Source organism: Sebastes fasciatus, chromosome 3 (assembly GCF_043250625.1).
Source record: "Sebastes fasciatus isolate fSebFas1 chromosome 3, fSebFas1.pri, whole genome shotgun sequence".
Lineage (NCBI taxonomy): Eukaryota > Metazoa > Chordata > Actinopteri > Perciformes > Sebastidae > Sebastes > Sebastes fasciatus.
In genome coordinates this window covers 23,412,349-23,432,882 of record NC_133797.1, presented here as the reverse complement: position 1 = coordinate 23,432,882, position 20,534 = coordinate 23,412,349, and the positions used below count along the sequence as shown (strand labels likewise).

The 20,534-nt window shown below is 42.7% G+C and overlaps 1 protein-coding gene across 1 annotated transcript in view; it reads left to right on the top strand.

The window, feature by feature from the left end:
* LOC141764450 (uncharacterized) overlaps positions 1 to 20,534 on the top strand; it is a 55,212-nt gene that overhangs the window by 23,401 nt on the left and 11,277 nt on the right. Inside the window, exons 10-47 of the mRNA XM_074629713.1 lie at positions 448 to 489; positions 665 to 727; positions 818 to 892; positions 1,481 to 1,567; positions 1,680 to 1,736; positions 2,451 to 2,504; positions 2,618 to 2,671; positions 4,445 to 4,498; positions 4,589 to 4,642; positions 4,726 to 4,779; positions 4,863 to 4,907; positions 6,484 to 6,537; positions 7,349 to 7,393; positions 7,956 to 8,009; positions 8,096 to 8,140; positions 8,217 to 8,270; positions 9,524 to 9,568; positions 9,886 to 9,939; positions 11,016 to 11,060; positions 11,238 to 11,399; positions 12,205 to 12,258; positions 12,368 to 12,421; positions 12,518 to 12,562; positions 13,966 to 14,019; positions 14,154 to 14,198; positions 14,281 to 14,334; positions 15,947 to 16,000; positions 16,086 to 16,139; positions 16,247 to 16,354; positions 17,433 to 17,522; positions 17,630 to 17,683; positions 18,006 to 18,113; positions 18,312 to 18,419; positions 18,520 to 18,573; positions 18,671 to 18,724; positions 20,068 to 20,175; positions 20,284 to 20,337; positions 20,452 to 20,505. Of these exons, the coding sequence (XP_074485814.1) occupies positions 448 to 489; positions 665 to 727; positions 818 to 892; positions 1,481 to 1,567; positions 1,680 to 1,736; positions 2,451 to 2,504; positions 2,618 to 2,671; positions 4,445 to 4,498; positions 4,589 to 4,642; positions 4,726 to 4,779; positions 4,863 to 4,907; positions 6,484 to 6,537; positions 7,349 to 7,393; positions 7,956 to 8,009; positions 8,096 to 8,140; positions 8,217 to 8,270; positions 9,524 to 9,568; positions 9,886 to 9,939; positions 11,016 to 11,060; positions 11,238 to 11,399; positions 12,205 to 12,258; positions 12,368 to 12,421; positions 12,518 to 12,562; positions 13,966 to 14,019; positions 14,154 to 14,198; positions 14,281 to 14,334; positions 15,947 to 16,000; positions 16,086 to 16,139; positions 16,247 to 16,354; positions 17,433 to 17,522; positions 17,630 to 17,683; positions 18,006 to 18,113; positions 18,312 to 18,419; positions 18,520 to 18,573; positions 18,671 to 18,724; positions 20,068 to 20,175; positions 20,284 to 20,337; positions 20,452 to 20,505 (2,403 nt within the window). The remainder of the gene's footprint in view (positions 1 to 447; positions 490 to 664; positions 728 to 817; positions 893 to 1,480; positions 1,568 to 1,679; positions 1,737 to 2,450; positions 2,505 to 2,617; positions 2,672 to 4,444; positions 4,499 to 4,588; positions 4,643 to 4,725; positions 4,780 to 4,862; positions 4,908 to 6,483; positions 6,538 to 7,348; positions 7,394 to 7,955; positions 8,010 to 8,095; positions 8,141 to 8,216; positions 8,271 to 9,523; positions 9,569 to 9,885; positions 9,940 to 11,015; positions 11,061 to 11,237; positions 11,400 to 12,204; positions 12,259 to 12,367; positions 12,422 to 12,517; positions 12,563 to 13,965; positions 14,020 to 14,153; positions 14,199 to 14,280; positions 14,335 to 15,946; positions 16,001 to 16,085; positions 16,140 to 16,246; positions 16,355 to 17,432; positions 17,523 to 17,629; positions 17,684 to 18,005; positions 18,114 to 18,311; positions 18,420 to 18,519; positions 18,574 to 18,670; positions 18,725 to 20,067; positions 20,176 to 20,283; positions 20,338 to 20,451; positions 20,506 to 20,534) is intronic.

Sequence of the window (20,534 nt, the reverse complement as noted above, 5' to 3'; positions counted from 1 at the left end):
TGTCATGGCAAAAACAAGCACTTCTAGTGGACCTAAATGACAGTGCCAGCTTGCCCCAATAGCACCATACTGCAGCCTGTGAGCAGCTGCCGTCTGCAGCGCTCTCCCTCAATACTCGACCAGTTTCAGAAATTATTGTCCCTATTAGTCAGTTAGACACAAAAACATGGGAAAATAGGTTGAAAAATACCGAAGTTATCCTTAAAGGTATCCAAAAAGATATAGATCCAGCCCGACGGAGAAAACCAACCGACATTAAATAGTATCAGCGTACATGTTGGCCAATAAGAAACAGAAAATTGCAGATACAGAAATGCCAAAGATGTGTTTGAGGTAAAATGGTGATGACTGTTTAGAAACCAGAGAGCTCTGACAAGTATGGATGGATGATATGATGATATAAATACCATCAAACAATAAATGTTAATGTCTTTGAAATTTCTACAGGGAACGCAGATTACAGGACCATACGGGCTGCCAGGACCTGAGGTGAGTGAATTTTGCTGCATGCCATGTAGCTTGAAACACATTTTTCTGTAGTATTCAGGTAAGACACCTGTGTTGCATGTGGGGAAGGCAGACACGAGTGCAACTGCAGTGACTTTTAATATGGAAACAGAAGATTGCAATTAAATATATTGGCTTTTTGTGTTTTTTTATACAGGGAGAGGCCGGGCCTTCTGGAATCACAGGACCAGTAGGACCTCGAGGAGACCCCGGGGAGCTGGTGAGGACTGTCCTCTGTTTGCTGTGGGAGTCACTGAATCCACCACATGTTGGCTTGTCTCCATAACTGTCCTCCTCTGTGTCCTCTCAGGGCCCTCAAGGGCGGCCAGGCCTTAACGGAGCTGATGGGATACCAGGTCCACCAGGAAACATCATGCTCATACCGGTAACGTGAAGAAACGTCTGTGTTGCCTGAGGCCTTACGAGCTGCAGTGATGTTGCTATGGCAGCTATTTGGTCCTGTTAACCCTTAACGGAGTCCCGGGGCAACTAGGAATGTTTGAATCACGTAACATCACCTGCCCTCACTCAACTTAACAGAGCCCATATAAAACATGTAGTCTATATAGGTGTCAATCAAACCTTCAATTTAGCATTTCAATGTGTGACTTGATATATTTGTTTGGTCCAGTCGCTGTGTCAGTCAGCTGTGGCTCTTTAAAACTTAATGGGGTGTTTGTTTGGGTTGACATCTGGTGACCGTGAAGGCCATAACATGTGATTCACATCATTTAATGGTTCATCAAACCATCCAGAGACGCCTCGTGCCCTGCATGGAAGCATCTGCATGTCATGTTTCTCCACTTCAAGTTGTTCACATTTTTCCTTTCATTTCACCCTTCTGCAGCTTTTTTTATGCAAAACTTGAATAGCAATGCTACAAATTGGCCACTGGGTGGGGTATTGAGTTTGACTTAAAAGCATATTGTGTGTGTGTGTGTGTGTGTGTGTGTGTGTGTGTGTGTGTGTGCAGTTCCAGTCAGGTGGTGGTGGTCCAAAGTCAGGTACTGTGGTTTCTGCGCAGGAGGCGCAGGCTCAGGCCATCCTGCAGCAGACCAAGGTACACAAACTTCTGAAATATTACTGTCACGTCCTAAACACACAGAGAGAGTGATGTGGAACTACTGCAGTGTGTGTGTGTGTCCCTGTCTGACTTCTTCCTCTTCTTCTAGCTGGCTATGAAGGGACCTTCAGGGCCGCTTGGCCTCAGGGGAAGACCTGGACCACTGGTGAGTGAGATTTGCCCGCTGCTTGATTTTCTCCTGAATCAGAAGACGTGGAGGTGAAGGGTGGATAATGTGTTGGAGAATGTACTGCTGGATTTTTTTCTTCAAGATTAAGTACAATAAAGGGATGTATCGTTTAGTCACGCTACTCCGCTACTTAGTGGAAAATAGGGCTTTGGGTATCATCCCATACAGAGTACCGCTCCAATACCAGTGTTTAATATAATAAGCTGTATGCCTCACTGTGTGGAAGTGACTGGGATCATTCTTTTATGTGTAAGGCAACATCAGGCTTGACATTGCTTTTTTTAACTTTTAAAATTAAATGTAACAAATAAATACATAGATATAGATTTAGTTAATTGCTATTTATTATTAAAATAATACATTTTGCACCAGCAACTTGGTAAAAATCGTTCAAAATTAACAGGAATTACAATTCAAGTGTAAGCCTTTTTAATGCAGCAAAAATTGGTCAAAACTTAATAGGAATTAAAATCCCAGTACATAATGTATATAGTATACAAACATAAAACTGTTGAACATAATCAATATCCGATCCAGCTATTTGTAAAAAACACTTTGGTGGACATGGGCCCTACAGGTCAATAAAGTTCCTGCAGTGGAAAAGTCCAATATTACGAAGAATCATACAGTTACTAACACACACTTGTGCAGACAATGGATCCTAAAGCAGACCTTTTTTTTTCTCCCCAGGGTGTACCTGGTCCCTCTGGGCTGAAGGGGACCAGTGGAGATTCGGGGCCACCGGTGAGTTAGCTGGTTGTCATGGCAACACGCTCAGCACCTCACTCCATCTGTATAACACTTGAACTCATTTGAGAACCAGCTCAACTGCTCTCTTTCCACCTCCCCCCATCCAGGGTCAGCCAGGATTGTCAGGTGTCACAGGTCAGAACGGACGAGGCGGGAAAAGGGTGAGACTATTTACTGGAGTTTTTTGTAAAAAAAATATCATACATGGAACAGTACATGCAGTGGAAACCAATTAAAGTGATCACATCTGTCCGGGTCAAATTGATCACTATAAGCGGATGATTATTATAACCAATTTTTTTTAGTTTTTCTTTATTTCTCATGCAGATTACCATCTAATTGACATTTCTATGTTTATTACATGAATATAAAATAGGGCTGTCAAAATTAACGCGATAATAAGGCCTTAAAGCAAATTCGTTTTAACGCCACTAATTTCTTTAACGAATTAATGCAACTTGTGATTTTTAGGTTGTAGCGGGCTCAGTTTTAAAGCTAGAGTGAAGATACTGGTATCATATGAAACTAGAAAACCTAAAGAAACTGTACCATCAATGTCATACTAGCTTGTCGTGAAGGAATATAAATAACACTCCAAACTTGCGCTAAATTTTGGCGAGGAAAAACTGTCATGGCCATTTTCAAAGGGGTCCCTTGACCTCTGACCTCAAGATATGTGAATGAAAATGTGTTCCATGGGTACCCACGAGTCTCCCCTTTACAGACATGCCCACTTTATGATAATCACATGCAGTTTGGGGCAAGTCATAGTCAAGTCAGCACACTGACACACTGACAGCTGTTGTTGTCTGTTGGCTTGAGTTTGCCATGTTATGATTTGAGCATATTTTTTATGCTAAATGCAGTACCTGTGAGGGACAATATTAAGCATCGTCTTGTGTTGTTATTTGATTTCCAATAATAAATATATACATACATTTGCATAAAGCTAGCATATTTGCCCACTCCCATGTTGATAAGAATATTACATTCTTGACAAATCTCCCTTTAAGGTACATTTTGAACAGATGTGTGATTAATTTTGGATTAATCGCGATTAACTATGGACAATCATGCGATTAATTTGCGCCTAATAAAAAGTAATGAAACGGACCGCTTCGCTATTTACTGGCTCGCTGCCAATCCTTCTGCCTTTTCCTTCACCAAGGACACTCTCAGTGTGAGGCTGTGCCGGTTTTCAGCTGGCTGTCACTGCAGCGCATGTGGTGCATGCAGATGAACGGCGCCCCCTTTGCAGAGGCTCCTTGGTCACTCGCCAGCAAAAGGACTGAGCTCTGGGTGAAGTGCGGGGCCGTTGGTCTGCATGTGCTGCTGGCGCTGCGGTGGCGCAGAGCTGGTTGGGGACTGGCAGAGTTTCACTTAGGAGGCATTACATGACCGGGCATTATTAATCTACTTGACGAAGGCGGCTTCAACCGCAGGTGCTTTCCCTGTGCGCATTCGTCATCTGTAAGGCAGCCTGAGGAACACCAAGTGTCACTACTGCATCTCTTTTTAATCAGAGAAAATTACTTTCTTTTTTCCCGTCATGATTTCAATGTGCACGCAGAACCAGCCTCAGGTAGCGCAGCTGGAACGTAGACAGGATACTGCGAGCCGCAAGGCAAAGTATCAAGGGAGTAAAGTAAAAAAAATATACTGTATATAGAGTTACCGTAGTGGTAACTTTTTTTCCCATATGTTTTCATATATGAATAGACCCAAAATGAACACTGTAAGAGGACTACTTGATTCCCACTAGCAAATGATTTAAACAGCATTTATATACAGTCTATACTTTTTGACCCATATAACCGTGATCACTGTGAGCGGTTGATCACTGTAGTCTTTTCTCAACAGCTCAAACAGTTACAGTAGGTCAAAGTGAGGAAGCTACCATGTCTAACTTGTGTGGGTGTGTGTGTGTTCATTAGGGTCGAGCGGGTACAGATGGCGGCCGTGGTGCGATAGGAGAATCTGGAACGAAGGTGAAGAAGAACTGATGTCACAGTCGCACTGTTCACTTCCTGACTGCTCTCTCTTCTTAAAATATAAAGTAATCCATCTCTTCTTCTCAGGGGGATAGAGGGTTTGACGGCTTACCAGGTCTCCCTGGAAACAAAGGGCATAAAGTAAGTTATCTGGCTGAATAAGTGTTAAGCAGATAATTCATAATACTGATACTGCCAACTTCCGTGTCTGTGTGTTTTGTCAGGGGGACAGGGGTAAGCCGGGTCTTCTAGGTCCTTCTGGAGAGTCAGGAGAAAAGGTAGGAGCGTATTCATATTTATGCAAGTTCATGTTTGTGTTTGTGTATGTACAACATGTATTCATGTTTGTTGTTGTTCTCAGGGCTCTGAGGGGCCGTCTGGGCCAAGAGGACAACCAGGTGATGCTGTAAGTGTTAACACACAATAAAAAAAAACACACACACACATAATATACAATAAATGACTCTGTGTATCTATACATATGAGGATCCTCATTTACACAATGCACTCCCCCTAACCTTTAAACATGCCCAACCCCAACTCTTACCCTAAATTCAAACTTAAAGGAATGGTTTGATATTTTAGGAAATATGCTTCTTTGCTTTGTGTTAGGTGAGAAGATCAATACCACTCTCATATTATGAAGCTACAATCAGCAGTTGATTAGCTTAGCTTAGCATAAAGACTGGACACAGGGGAAAACAGCTAGCCTGGTTCTGTCTTAAGGTAACAAACTCAGCCAACCAGCACCATTAAAGCTGACTGTGATTTCACAAGCCAACATTTAGTCTGTTTTAATTGTGCTCTGGTGCAGACCAAAACAACAAACGGTCCGAGACAACCTCTTGGACCGTTTCCAAGTGAACCCTAGTGCAGTTTGATTGCAATGAGAACATAATCCGACCCAATTACAGGAAGTGAACCAAATCGCAGGGGAGTACGGGCTTCCTGCACGGGCTTATGTTGAGATGGAAACAGGTAAACGACACGTTAACATGAGTGGGAGAGGACTGACATGGACTTTTGCAGAAGTCTGAAGTCTGAAGGCAGCTCTCGAGACAGAAAAGAAAAATGTGTTCCTTCGTACAAGCCACTCAGCAAATTATTTTTTTATTTGGCCGCCCTAATTAGCATGTTAAATCCAGTTTGTTTAATCTGTACAAAAACTGAAGTCTAAAATGATGTGAAAGTGGTATGAATCTTTTCATCTAACTCTCAGCAAGAAAACCAATATGTGTATTTCCCGAAATGTCAAATTATTATAACTAACTAACTAGGGCTGCAACAAACGATTATTTTCATTGTCATCTGTCAATTATTTGTTCAATTAATCGATTAGTTGTTTGGTCTATAAAATGTCAGAAAATGGTGAAAAATGTTGATTTCTCAAAGCCCAAGATGACGTCCTCAAATATCTTGTTTGTCCACAATTCAAAGATATTCAGTACTGTCATAGAGGAGTAAAGAAACCAGAAAATATTCACATTTAAGCTGGCAATTAATTTAATAGTTAATCGATTAATCGTTGCAGCTCTATAACTAACACTAACTTTCTTCAGACTTTCTTTTTATTCCATGATAACCCCCTCAAGGAGGTATGTGGACAAAGTTACACATGTTAACAAAACAAAAGAAATCCAATGTCTTCTAATATACAAAGAGTCCAAAACACACTTACTTATCTGTCTGATTGTACCTGTTACGCTGCCACACACAAATAGACACCCATGCACTGGACTTCTGTACTTAAATATTAACATAAAAGATTCTCTCGTTCCATTACCGTAACCCTAAAACTAAGTCTTAATCCTTAAACAACCTACTGAAGAAGTGAGAACCAGCCAAAGTATTCAGACTTTTCAAAAATGTTCTCACTGATCTAATAATCAAATTGGTCCTCATACAGATAGAAGTATAAGGGAACACACACTCAATTACATGTGATTATATCTCATTAAATGTAACTGTGATGTGTATTTCAGGGTTCCAGAGGTCTGAACGGTCCCAGAGGTCGTGCTGGTCCCTCAGGCCAGCCTGTGAGTGGGAAATATACAGTTCTTTATACATACCACCTCTGCACACACACACACACACACACACACACGCACGCATGCACATATTCATCTCTACCCTTGACAACAGTAAAAGAGAGACCAGTAATTATCCTGCTGTCTCGCCTCTGTGTTCATCCATGCAGTGAAAACGGGGCTCTTCTCACCACCAACATAAATCCAGCTGTGGTGCCACTGTCAGATGATGCCACACGATAATGCCTAATCATGATGTTACTGCGGTTCTCCGTTAGTTAACATCATGTTATGGGTGTCTCATCTGATAAAACGACCGCCTCTCTGCCAAATCTCCAAACACCCCCGAGCAGTTCCTTTCTAATTTGCATTTGTAGAAACACAAGTTAGCACTTGTAAGAATCTGACAGCACACCCAGGAAGCACTTCCTCACTTGTGTAAAATACATATTTGTGCTCGGTTTTGGTTAATGAAGCATTAAATGCCTCAAGCAAGGAGGCGGCGTAGCCAAAACCAACAGGGTGGCTCATAATTTTCAGTTTCATTTAGCTGTTGTCGCAGGAGGCTCATGTTACAAGCCTCAGGAATAAATCTGTTAAAGATACGAGGCAGTGCACTCTCCTTATATCTCTTCCTCAGACAGGAACGTTTTAGGAATAGAGGCTATAGCCAGAAAATAAAAGCCATACAGGGGATTTATTACTTACAGTATAGAGCTGGCTGCTTTTAAGAAACATACATTCTCCTGCAGTGTCTTATTATGTTTGTACTTTACCTCGAGGACGCAGAAGTATTAACTCCTCCTCTCTTTCCTCGCAGGGCATTCGAGGAATTGACGGGGTTCAAGGTTCAAAGGGAAACTTCGTGAGTATAATTTAGGTAGTAGTAAAGACAAAGAGTATAGAAGCAAAAAGACAAAACTCCGGTGACAACAGCCGCTAGATGGAGCCATTTTGGACTGAAAACGGCAATGAGTCGATGTTTAAAGAGACGTCTGTAAATCAGAGGAGTTTGAAAGTTTGAGATTACTCTCAAAATCAGTGTGCTGGATTTTTCTAACTTCCATTTACGTCCACCGCTCACTTTATGCTCCTCTGGGAAGCGGCCGGGCAAAAGAGTTTAATAAATAAATAAGTAAGTAAGTAAATAGTTATAATAGTATGCATATTTATAATATTTTTATTGTTCAACACAGGCCATTTCGGTAGAGACATTAAAATTATGACAATAGAATAGAAATAATTTTGTTTTACTTTTGTAGACGTTTAACTGGCGTCCGGTAGTCGTTTTCAGTCCAAAATGGCGGAAACACTGCTCTGTTGCTGGGCGCTGATGTTGCAATGGAAAGAACAATTGAGTTTTACTTCTTATCAGTAGAGCCTGATAACAAATGACTTCCCATGACATCATTTCCTGTTTGTAACAGGGAACCGTAGGAGACATCGGAGCACCCGGACAGCAAGGCAACCCTGGCATTGTGGTACGAGCAGAGAACAGATACTCACAGAAATAGCTCAGTTGCCTTAATGCATACACAGAAACACGAATGCTCCATCTCTCCTACAGGGTTTTCCTGGTCCTCAGGGGTTAGTAGGACTGCCAGGAGAGAAGGTACGACACTTTCTTTAGGATTTTTCATTTTGGGGTGAAGGAGATCATGTTTGATTGACTGCTCTTTGTTTTATAGGGGCCTCAAGGGAAGAAAGGGATACAGGGCTTACCTGGAAACGACGGGCCCTCAGTGAGTACATGCATGTTTGTACTCATGTACGTCTGAGGACTCTTATTGACTTAATGCATTCCTTAGTCCTTAATCCTAACCTTAACATCACAACTACACGCCTAATGCTGCGTTACAGACAACTCGAGGTCGGAATTTTCCCATTTGAAATTCCCAACTTCTGACCTCCAAGCGCTCCAGGTGCCAAACGTAAACAAAAAACCTTGGCTGACCGTGACAAACTGATGTTTCTTTGGCAATTGTACACACAATTGACCTCTCGGCATTGATGCCGCCACAATATTTGGGGCATTTTTTTATTTTTCCGAATAACTTTTGTGCAGAAAAGATAACTTTCAGAGATTTGTTTAGCGTGACGAGCTACCGAATAATAGCAAGGCGACATATTTTACATCAATTTACATGCTTAGATGAGTTTTTACTGTATGATAGCATGTATTATTTTAATTAAACACGGGGGAAATATACTATACGTTGCCTTTCAGTTGATGGTTCAACATTTACAATGTGCGCCTCCTTTGTTGTGTGGCATCAGAGAACTGTTTCTTTGTGAAGTCGGGGAAATGTTAAATTCAACCTGGTCAATTTCAAATTCACAAGAAACTGCATGTCCAATAATGCAGCCAAAATGTTCATGTACACAATGATCCTCCCACACATCACATACTGTCTGACAAGTTGAGGACACGTCAGTAAAACCACGCCAAAGCCAATAGAGTCCCTGTACAAACAAACAATAAAACAAGAAGCCATAAGGATACCATCGTTGTAATATTTTTAAAAGAACAACCTACTAAGCGGGGTAAATTATGCTTAAATACAGGAGACTGTGTCTCGTTTTTAAAATATTACACATCATGGCTCCTCCACCACTCCGTACTTACATCACATTAAAAACCAGCCAGACTATTAAAGCAACAACTAGAGGAGATTGTCTTACTCCAGAAGACAAAGTAGTTTTGGCCAATCTGCTTTTTCTGTCAGAGCCTCCCAGCACTGGAACAACTTACCACAATAAATCAGGCTAATTGGCTCTGGCATATTTTCAGAAATGTTATCAATATGCACTGTCCCTGTCAAAATACAGTAATAAACTAGTCTAGATGGATTTGCCCCAAGTTTACAAGTAGGAACTCCTACTTTAACTGACGTTGCATTGTACTTTTTCTAGTAGGAGATCGGAAATATTCGAGATTCAAGGTTGTCCGGAACGCCACATAACTACAGATGTTAACATGTCCTCTTGTTATCAGGGTCACCCCGGAAGAGAAGGTACTCCAGGTGAAAAAGGACTGCCGGTAAGTCTGTCGTGTTGTCGTTTAGGATTAACCCTTTGAACTCTGCAATAGAAATGGTCCAACAGTGCCTACATTTGTATTTTTGTTATTTTGATGTCATCTTCAACTTCTTCACATCCCTAAAATCAGCTGTTCCCCCTGTTTCCAGTCTTTGTGCTAAGCTAAGCTAACACAGGCTGCTGGCTGTAGCATCATATTTAACTGACAGATATAAGAGTGGTATCAATCCTTTCGTCAAACTGTCAGCAAGAAAACCAATAAGCATATTTCCCCAAATGTCGAACTGTTCCCTTTAATGTGTGTGTGTTCATGTGTAGGGTCCTTCAGGAGTGCAGGGCCCTGTTGGATACCCTGGACAACGAGGAGTCAAGGTAGGAAATGCTAAACCCTCCTGTTATTTTGTAAATACCCAGCGACTCCAGTTTTACTGATCCTCTGGCTTTAACATCTCCTGATGAATTTCATGATCCTCTGTCGGTTTAGGGAATCTTTTGAACCCAGTGTTTCCCACAGGATTTGTGAGACTGTGTCAGAGTTAAATGCATCAATCTGGTGCACTTAGAGAGCAAAATAAAGACGCTAGATCTGTTGAGAACTTTGAAATGTGTGCTCTAGCAGTGGTGGAATGTAACTAAGTACATTTAAGCTACTCAAGTACTGTACTTGGAGCGTCTAACGGACAGGCGGTTCGGTGCGGTGTCAGCAGTGATGCTGGCTTTGTACCGGACCGCTGTGGTGAAGAGGAAGCTGAGCCGGAAGGCAAAGCTCTCGATTTACCAGTCCATCTACGTTCAAACCCTCACCTATGGAAAGAAGGAGATCGCGAATACAAGCGGCAGAAATGAGTTTCCTTCGTAGGGCGGCTGGGCTCAGCCTTAGAGATAGGGTGAGGAGCTCAGACATCCGGAGGGAGCTCGGAGTAGAGCCGCTGCTCCTTAGCGTCAAAAGGGGCCAGCTGAGGTGGTTCGGGCATCTGATCAGGAAGTCTCCTGGGCGCCTACCTTTGGAGGTTTTCTGGGCACATCCAACTGGTGGGAGGGCCCGAGGTAGACCCAGAACACGCTGGAGAGATTACATATCTTGTCTGGCCTGGGAACGCCTTGGGGTCTGGAAAACGTTCCTGGGAGAGGGACTGCTAAGCCTGCTGGACCCGCGACCCGGCCCCAGATAAGCGGAAGAAAATGGCTAAATGGGACGGTTGTCCATCTGAAAATATGGCTCTATTTTGTAGTTCTAGAAACTTTTTTTCAAGCCATCACCACCTAGACGAAGCATTAAGCATATTATGGTTTTCACTGCCAACAGTCAGATATAATGGCAAAGCGTGCTAGCAGTTTGATATGCTTGCCACATCTTGAAGATGTCATGGAAACAGGCAGTGATATTATATCACGTTTTGTGTTTTCTTGTTGACTTCCTGATTGTTTTTTTCTCTCCCGTTTGACAGGGAGCAGATGGAATCAGAGGATTAAAGGGAAGCAAAGGCGAAAAGGTGAGCGAGACAGAAAAATGGTTCAGTCTGAAACCATTCGGGATGTTTTGTTATCTGAAGATAACATATTACCTCCACAGATCAACGTCAGTATGCAGACCGTTTCTCCACTATCTGTCTAAACTGTCTTTTCTTTCTTTCTTTCTTTCTGTCTCCTCCAAATCCTTCTGTCTGCAGGGGGAGGATGGTTTCCCAGGGGCCAAAGGGGAGTTTGGAGTAAAAGGGGACGTCGGAGACAACGGAGCCCTAGGTGGCCGAGGAGAAGACGGGCCTGAGGGGCCCAAAGGACAGACGGGTCCTCTAGGAGAAGCCGGCTCTTCTGGTACTTCAGGAGAGAAGGTACACCACAAAATTGATAAAAAATATCATTAAAGGGACTATTTGTAACTTTCAGAAATGCTTGTTAACAGCGACACCTGTGGCCTTGAACTCAACGAAAGTCAGCGTCGAGCTCACGCTTGCTCGCTCTAAATAGACATGGACGAGCATCGCTCAAAACAGTGAGGCGACACACGTCAGCTAAAAGCACAATATCACTCTATAGTTCAGCTGCTTGGCAGTAATGTTAGCTGACCAGACGAAGGTCTCTCCATGAATCACTGCTGATCCTAGTGTTGGCTTTTCCTGCCTCAGCGCAGGCTCAGGCAGCGGGGCTACTCAACGAGTTACGTTATCGCCTCCCAACCGCAGCCGGCAGCTGCAGGGAGACACCGGCACCCGGTCGGTAACGAGACGACAACGTAACATGTGGAGGAGCCCCGTCACTTCACAAGACACGGAAAACCTCTGTTGGTATGGAGGAGCTGCAGCATTTATTTCTGCACAAACGTCCCCTGTACATTCACTAGATATTCTCAGAGCTAAACTAACTCTTCTGCAGTGTGGAGTGAGCGCGCGTTCACGTCTAGAGGTGGAGCGAGTACGCGAGAACGCGCGCTCTGTCTGAGTGAAGGTAAGCAGGCAGCGGAGACGAGGCTCCGGCCACACGCGAGCGTGCATATGCGAACGCGCATGTGTGGCGACCCGCTACATTTATACGCTTAAAAAGTTACAAACAGTCCCTTTAAATATTCTTAAACTTGTATAAGAACTTCTTAAACTTGTACCAGACGAGTTAAGAGTCAGACTGTGTCTCTCTTTTTAGGGGAAACTGGGAGTTCCTGGGCTGCCAGGATATCCAGGGCGACAGGGGCCTAAGGTAAAACAAATAAAAATAATCTCTGATGGATTAAATGAATGTAAACAGGTTACAGATATAGAACATATCATTTATACAAAGTGAATACGTGCGCCTTCTTCCTCTTCAGGGCTCTGAAGGATTTCCTGGTGCACTGGGAGCTGCAGGAGACAAGGGGAAGAAAGTGAGTAGAGGGTTTAAAATCATGATGATATTGAATCAGGAAATCAGACTTTTCCTATTAATGTCCTCTAATAATGTCTTTTGTGGCGTTACCCAGGGTCCTGCAGGACAAGCGGGAGGTGGAGGCCAGAGGGGTCCGAATGTGAGTGATGTGTCTCAAAACATTCCCTAGTTCAGTAGGTAATGAATTGCACAGGGAGATATTTTTGAAAAAGGCAATCCACAAGCCAAAATATTTTACTGCAAGCAAATCAAGAAATGTCCAGAATGCACTTTTAAAACCAGGTGAGTCAGAAGACTAGAAACAGAGAGCTGAAGTCCTGCCCCCTCTCCTAGCCATCCTCTCTTTCATTAGCATTTGTAACTCAAGGGTGATCTTCACTTTAATCTGAAAAGCTGGAACACAGTGAAATATAACACCTTGTAAAAAAATTTATTAGCATTCAACCTCAGGATGCTAATGGGATATTGTACGTTGTTGTTGAATTCAAATTCTCCATTTACACAGTGTTTAATTGTACTATCCAGTACAGCAGTAGAGTAGTAATACATTTAGATTAGGTATGAAGATACTTGGAGAATATGGAGTAACATCACTAGACTTCAGGTTCACTCTCACTGCTCTCATCATAGCGTCGTTTGCGGCCACAGCAGGCAGCTGTTTACAGCTGAAGAGCTCTAAAAAACACTTCCTGTCCAGCACCAAATGGCAGACTCAGTTAGCGACTAGTTAATGGACATAGTGGAGCATTTAGCAGCTAACGAGCCGGATATTTCCTTCAGGATATCTCTATTTATCCCCCTATAAATCAGAAAATACTGTTGACAGCCATAAAAAAAAAATGTCTCCATGTTTTTATGAATAAAATGTTCTATAAATCAGGCTATGAATGGTATACGAACAAACCCCTCTATAAAGACCTTCAAAATATAGATAGGAATGAAACTGGAAAGGTTGGTGTATGTAAGTGCTACTGAATTGATTGATTTGATGATTTCTGGCTCAGAGATTGAGAAAAACCTCATCTCGCGAAAACTCTACAGATGAATAGGGTAAAAAATTGAACTAACAGATATCACCATGAAACTTCCCCAGTTGATTACTTACATTAGTTTTCTGAAATGTTATGTTTAAATATGCAAATGAGGCATTATCTAATGCTAACTTTTGGGGAATTTAGGAGAAATCTACAAACGCAAAAAGACAAAGTAGTAAAATAAACACCTAAATGTGTATTTTGGATGTTTTCTTTCCACTAGTCTGAAAGTAATAGAAGCAAAGCAATTTATACTTTTCAAAACTTTTCATAATATACCTGAGTTATGTTGTTGATGTTAGCCTTATCATCATTGTCACCTTAAAGTCACACTTCTGCAGATCCCTGAGTCATCACTGTGCTCACTGAACCAATAAGTCCCTGAACGCGTCACTGTATAGTGATTCACTACCTACTGAACTGGAGATCTCTTTGAATCACACCGTCTGTCTCAGGTCAGTAAGAGTTCATGGCTGTCCTGGTCTCACGCATGTTTCTTCTACGGCAGGGTGCACGAGGCGGCAGAGGAGCAAAAGGGCCAACAGGGAAATCAGGAGAAAAGGTCAGCTGACTCTCCTCTCGGCCAATAGTAACTGTTATTGTTAATGGTCGAATACATTTACACTGTTAGCTGGGCTTTACCAGCTTCTATCCGTCACGGCTTCCATGTTCTTCTCCCCTCTTACATTTTCACAGGGCGTCTCCGGACAAGATGGACCCCAGGGATCTCCTGGAGAGAGGGTAAGAAAAACACTGTTAATATGTTATGTTATTTATTCAGTTGATTGATCGCCTGTTATAATGTCTGTTTATGTTTTTTTAGGGACCTCAAGGGCCGCAAGGGAGGAATGGAGAGTCAGGACCTAAAGGATCAAGTGTGAGTTGTGTCAAAACACACACACATTTTAAATGGATTCATTAGTCATAATCTTTATTTGTAACTGTGTGTATCAGGAGGAAGATTTACTCCACCACTCCACCCAACCTTCTCTTTTTTGGGGAAAAATCATGTAAATATAAGAGATTTGTCAGAAATGTAATACTCTTATCAACATGAGAGTGGGAAATATGCTGCTTTATGCAAATGTATGTATATATTTATTATTGGAAATGAATTAACAACACAAAACAATGACAAATATGGTCCAGAAACCCTCACAGGTACTGCATTTAGCATAAAAAATATGCTCAAATCATAACATGGCAAACTGCAGCCCAACAGGCAACAACAGCTGTCAGTGTGTCAGTGTGCTGACTTGACTATGACTTGTCCCAAACTGCATGTGATTATCATAAAGTGGGCATGTCTGTAAAGGGGAGACTCGTGGGTACCCATAGAACATACTGTAAACTCTCACATACTGTTTTAGCGTACTCAATAGCATGTTAGTATGGAATTTCGGGCGCAATCATTGCAACAGGAAATTCGTAAGCGCCCATTTAGAATGTTTATGTTGTCAAGTTTGAAAGGGTTTATAAATGATTCTTATTTGTTTTTAGTTAAAGGGGAACTACGCCCATTTTCAAAATTCATACATGTTATTTCTATGGTCGAAGACAGTCTAGAAAATATTAGTAAACATGAACAACTCTCACCCAAACCCAAAAACTAGAGCTAAAACTGCTAAAACTCAAACTTGTGATGTCATAGGGTATAAAGTCTGGAGCTGCTCCATAGACAATGCTCTATACTCTATACCCAAATGAGCTTTATTTGATTGTAGTGTTGTCAGCTGTGAAACAGAAAATGTTCCCGTAAACTCAGATCATTCCCCTGGGTGCTCTCAGTGTCATCTAGAACATCTCTCCTAATTCATTGTCTATGGAGCAGCTCCACACTTTATACCCTATGACATCACAAGTTTGAGTTTTAGCTCTCTAGTTTTTGGGTTTAGGAGAGTTTTTCTTGTTTATTAATATTTTTTGGACTGTCTTAGTCCATAGGAATAACATGTATGAATTTTGAAAATGGGCATAGTGCCCCTTTAATTATAGGAGCAAACCAAGTGCCTCTCTAAAATATCAACATTACATACAGAACAGAACAAGAACAACAATATTCATCTACAAGCCTTCACAGTGAAAACACAATCTTCCAAAAATACAAAAGGTCCCAAACCCTGGCAAACAGAGTTTGACCTCTAAGACAGTATCTGATTTTTCCAGTCCAGTTTTTCATTATATACCGTGGCTCGGATGGCGGGAGGTATCTTGTTGTGGTGCAGGCTGCATGGTGCCAATATTTCATACTGCTTCAGGTGTCTTTATCGTTTTCTGAGAAAAGTAATCTGACTGAGAAGGCTCTGGAAAGAAATCCTAGTCTATGCTGCTGTAAATCACCTACAGTGGCCTGCAGGGGACAGGTCCTGGAGTAAAGTTTGAGTCAATGAAAAAAATGCTTTTTCATCCTGAGCTCCTATTTATTTCTCACCTTGGTCTTGGTGTGTGTCTGTGTGGTTCTGTGTGCACGCATGTATGTGTGTGTTTAGGGTCCTGCTGGGAAAGACGGACTTCCAGGTCACCCAGGTCAACGAGGAGAGCCGGTAAGTGAGGTCAAAGGAGTTCATACACACACACTCACACACACTCCATAATATGTTTTTTAGACATCATGTTTTGTGACTGCAGGGATTCCAAGGGAAGACGGGGCCTCCAGGACCCTCAGGTGTTGTCGGGCCTCAGGTGAGCTCAACTATGTGACTCAGTTCTGTTACGTAATATTGCCTCCTGCCGTGTGCGTCATGTCTGTATTGGTGTAATTGACCCAATCACTTGTGTGTGTGTTTCAGGGCAAATCAGGTGAATCCGGTCCAACAGGAGACAGAGGACACCCAGGGGCACCAGGTGTACCTGGAGAGCATGGTTTACCTGGGACTGCTGGGAAGGAAGGTGGAAAGGTAGGTCCACACAGTCGCTCACACATAAACACTAATCATCATCACCATCTCAGTGACCCCCTTTACACCTGGAGATAAAATGCGTCTTCGGTGATCGGATTGCAATCGGATAGTGCTTGACCATGTGAAGGTCCAGGTGTAAACTCACCCAAAATGCATTGAGGACAGATTGTGATCCGATTGGCCAAACCACCTCTGGAAGTGGTCAGGGACGCATTGTGACCTCATTGAACACAACTGTAAATGCAAATGCGCTTTCAATCCACATATAACAACTACGTGGGCGGAAATACGTAACGCTAGGGCTATCCCGATGACCTTTTTTTTTCGGTAGAAGCTGATATTCAAAGCTTTGGCCGGTTGTGCAGCGTGCTTTCAGCGCTCCTCTGGTCACTGGACCGCCGTGACCAGAGAGATCACCGCCACCGCTCTGTCTCGGTGAGACGTCACCACAAACTGCTTGGAGGCGGGTCCGGCGCAAAGGTTTTTTTGGGGGGAGTTTTTCCTTATCCGATGAGGAGGTCGTACTGTCAAGGACAGAGGGTGTCGTATCCTCTACAAGTGTAAAGCCCCCTGAGGAAAATGTATGATTTGTGATATTGGGCTGTACAAATAAAATTGACTTGACCTGACCTTGGCCCGACTCCAGAGAAGGTCCTAAAACTGGTAAAGGAAATGCAAATCAGCACGGCAAGGTTTGAGTCGGCGTGGCAAAAAGTGCCTATGGATAAACCCTCTGTGTGTGCGAGTGTAGACGTACCTCAGAGTCACGTTTGGGAGCCCTTTCCCCCTAAACAGCAGCATTTTGAGGCTGATGTGTCCGCCGCGCATTACGCAGTACCTGGCTGCAAGCCTGTGTGTTATGCAGCCTCTGGAGGCTTCCTCTCAGCCCTTTCAGACACAGCGATGAGATCTCAGTGTGGACACTGGAGACACATATTAATACCAAGTGTAAATGTAATACGGTTAAATCACATCTAGATACAATCTGGATACACATTTTAATGCCAGGTGTAAAGGGGGTCATAGAATCATCGTTTGTGTTTTAATTGTACAATATTATTTTTGTGCGTCTCAGGGTGATCCAGGTTTACCGGGGACATTTGGGAAGAACGGTCCTCAAGGACTGAAAGGGTTCAGAGGGAGCAGAGGAGCCCCTGGAATTATGGTAACTCACACAAATACATCTACACCAAACTCCATTTAAATTACTTGACCACTTTATATTATAAATGATACAAGATACATAGTTTAAATGATGTGCGATCTTTCCAGGGACCTCCTGGTCTGAAAGGAGGATCAGGACCCACTGGATCATCAGGAGCCATAGTAAGTACACAGTACATTTGTGTTACTACAGTTCATGTCCAGGATGCCTCTACATCTGTTTGTCTGTGAAATGAAAGCATATTTCTTCAGTTGCGTATGTATGTTTTCAGTACAATATTTTACCAACTTCCACTGAACAAACATACTGAAACAACATAAATAATCATAAAAACTCAACTGTTTTGTGATGTTTTATAATTGAAAACAGTATCAAACACTGTTATGATTCCAGCAGTTTTTATGTATGCATCATTTTTAGCGTTCATTGCCTCAACACTTTTAATTGCCAAGACGTTCAAAGACCAATATGTCCTGTCTATAGGGGTCAACAGGTGAGAGGGGCCCTCCGGGAACAGCAGGTGCCATCGGACAACCTGGTCGGGGTGGAGCAATCGGAGGACCTGGACCAATGGGAGAGAAGGGCGAGCCTGTAATTACATCTCCTTTTTTTATGTTACTGTGTTTAGTAGTTCTTTATTATGTGTTTCCTTTAGACTGATCTGCAGTGACACAGTTTTATACTTTCAGCACCTGAGTTAATATCCATTTGAATCAGTTGTTTCTTTATGTCTGTGTGTATTCAGCTTGTATGCAGACTAACAGGTGTTGAAATGTGTTTGTGTTCCAGGGAGAGAAGGGCCCGTTTGGACCAGCCGGTCAGGATGGAGACCAGGGACCTGTAGGGATGCTTGGGGCTATGGGCCCCGCAGGACCTCCAGGAGACGACGGGGATAAGGTGAGCTGTGTGTGTCTGTGAGTCCGAGAGGCAAAGACAGAGTGTGTGTTTGTACCGTGGTGATAAATTGTGTGTCCTCTCTCTGTGTGTGTGTCCACAGGGAGAGCAGGGAGAATCCGGGCAGAAAGGCAGCAAAGGAGACAAAGGGGAAGGAGTGAGTCTAGAGAAGTTCATCAACATGGACTGTAGTCCGTAGCCAGAGTGGATCTGATCATGTCTGAATGTTTCTCTCTCTCGCTCTCTCTCCACAGGGCCCCCCAGGCCCTACTGGCACTCAAGGTGTAGTTGGTCAGTCAGGACTTCCGGTGAGTCGGCTCTTCTCTTTGTATTCTGTCTCTGTCATGAAAACTGAAAGACCTCAAATTGCATAGCAGCACAAATATGATGAGAAGTTTGTGAATCCCAAAAGTCCCACAAGTTAACATTTCTTATGTTGCCCACTGTCTGGCTGTTATAACTCTGGTTTGAAAGTTTATCTTGAACTCATAATGCATTAGTCGTGAAAGGAATAATTAAGTTTTTTAGCAACTATGCTTATTTGCTTTCTTTTTTTTCAGTTTTGACAAGCATTCATTTCACATTCAGCATTTTACATCGTAACATTTTTACCTCACAAACATGAGAGTGGCATCAATCTCCTCATCTAACTCTCAGCGTTGGTTGAGTGAACTAAAGAGTGAATGAAGGGAGGGAGTGGTGTTAGCCAGAACAAAGCAGCAAATCAGAGAAATCAAATGTTAGAGAGTTCTCAAGGGATGGTGTATTTTTGTAGGCCAACCAGGAAGTTAGCATCGCCCTGGTTCCCTCAACCAAAAGCCAATGGGATTTTTCCATTAGATTTTGGATTATTGCAGAAAATAAGCTCTCTTGCAAACAAACTTTTATGATACTTACACATTTTGTTCCGTAAAATAATCTCCACAAATGAACACCACTTTTATGATTTTTGGAGTGTAAATGCAATCGCCATGAGTAAAAAGCTAACGTTACGCTATAAATGAACTACACCATGGTCGCATGAGCGCGAGTATACACAACAAGGCTGTAATGGGGGCATTGGCACCGGAAGTAGGGGGGCCAAGGGGCCCACTTTTCTAGTTTTAGAAAAACATTACGGAGAACTATGGTGGCCTTCAGGTAGCGTAAAAACATGAAAGTTTCTCTGTAGAGCCACTTTCATTTGTCTGTTCTGGGCTACCTTGCTACATTGCGGTGCAACATGGCGGACTCCATGAAGAGGAGCCGCTACCTACATAGATATGAAGGGCTCAATCTAAGCTAACGAAAACACAGCAATTCTTATTACAGGTGATCATTCACTAAAGAAACCATAGTTGTGAATATTATATTCCATTTCTGCCAATAGATCCCCTGAAATGTTACACACTGTTTCTTTAAATGAACCTTATGCAAAACTTTAGATTGTTTTTGACCCCGTCTAGCACATGATGATGATGAGGAGGAATGAAGGTTTGTCCTCCAATCTAGTTTTAATTTTGTTTAGGTTTTGATCTCCGAAAGACATCAGTTGAGAGTTTAATACAGATATCAGTCCTTTATCATCAAAGCTAAGAGTGAGTTTTTCACAGGACCTTTAATCATTTAAAGTCATAAAGACACTCACTCGTCACTCTCCGCTGTGTACCAGGGTATAGATGGAGAGCGGGGCCCCCGGGGCCAGCAGGGCATGTACGGTCCCAAAGGAGACGAGGGACTCCGCGGGTTCAAGGGATCTAGAGGACCAATAGGATTACAGGTGAGATTTGTGCAGCAGTCAGGGTGCAGATCATTGAAGTGATGTCTCCTGAATAGACAAAGTGAAGCTCTTTGGTTTAATCCTCTAATCCTGAGTGTGATTTCTAAGGGTATGCCCGGCCTGCCAGGAGAGAAGGGTGAGAGCGGACATGTGGGACTAATGGTGAGCTTATATCCTGTTTAAAGATCTGTCCCTTATTTACATCACTTTTTTCCTTTATTTACACAAATTAATAAACTGATTATTATTTCTCCCTCATTACATACCTGGTTTTAGGGTCCACCTGGTCAACAAGGCCCCTCTGGTCCTCAAGGACCTATTGGTGGACAGGTAAGTCTCCCTGTAATCTTTATACGTCC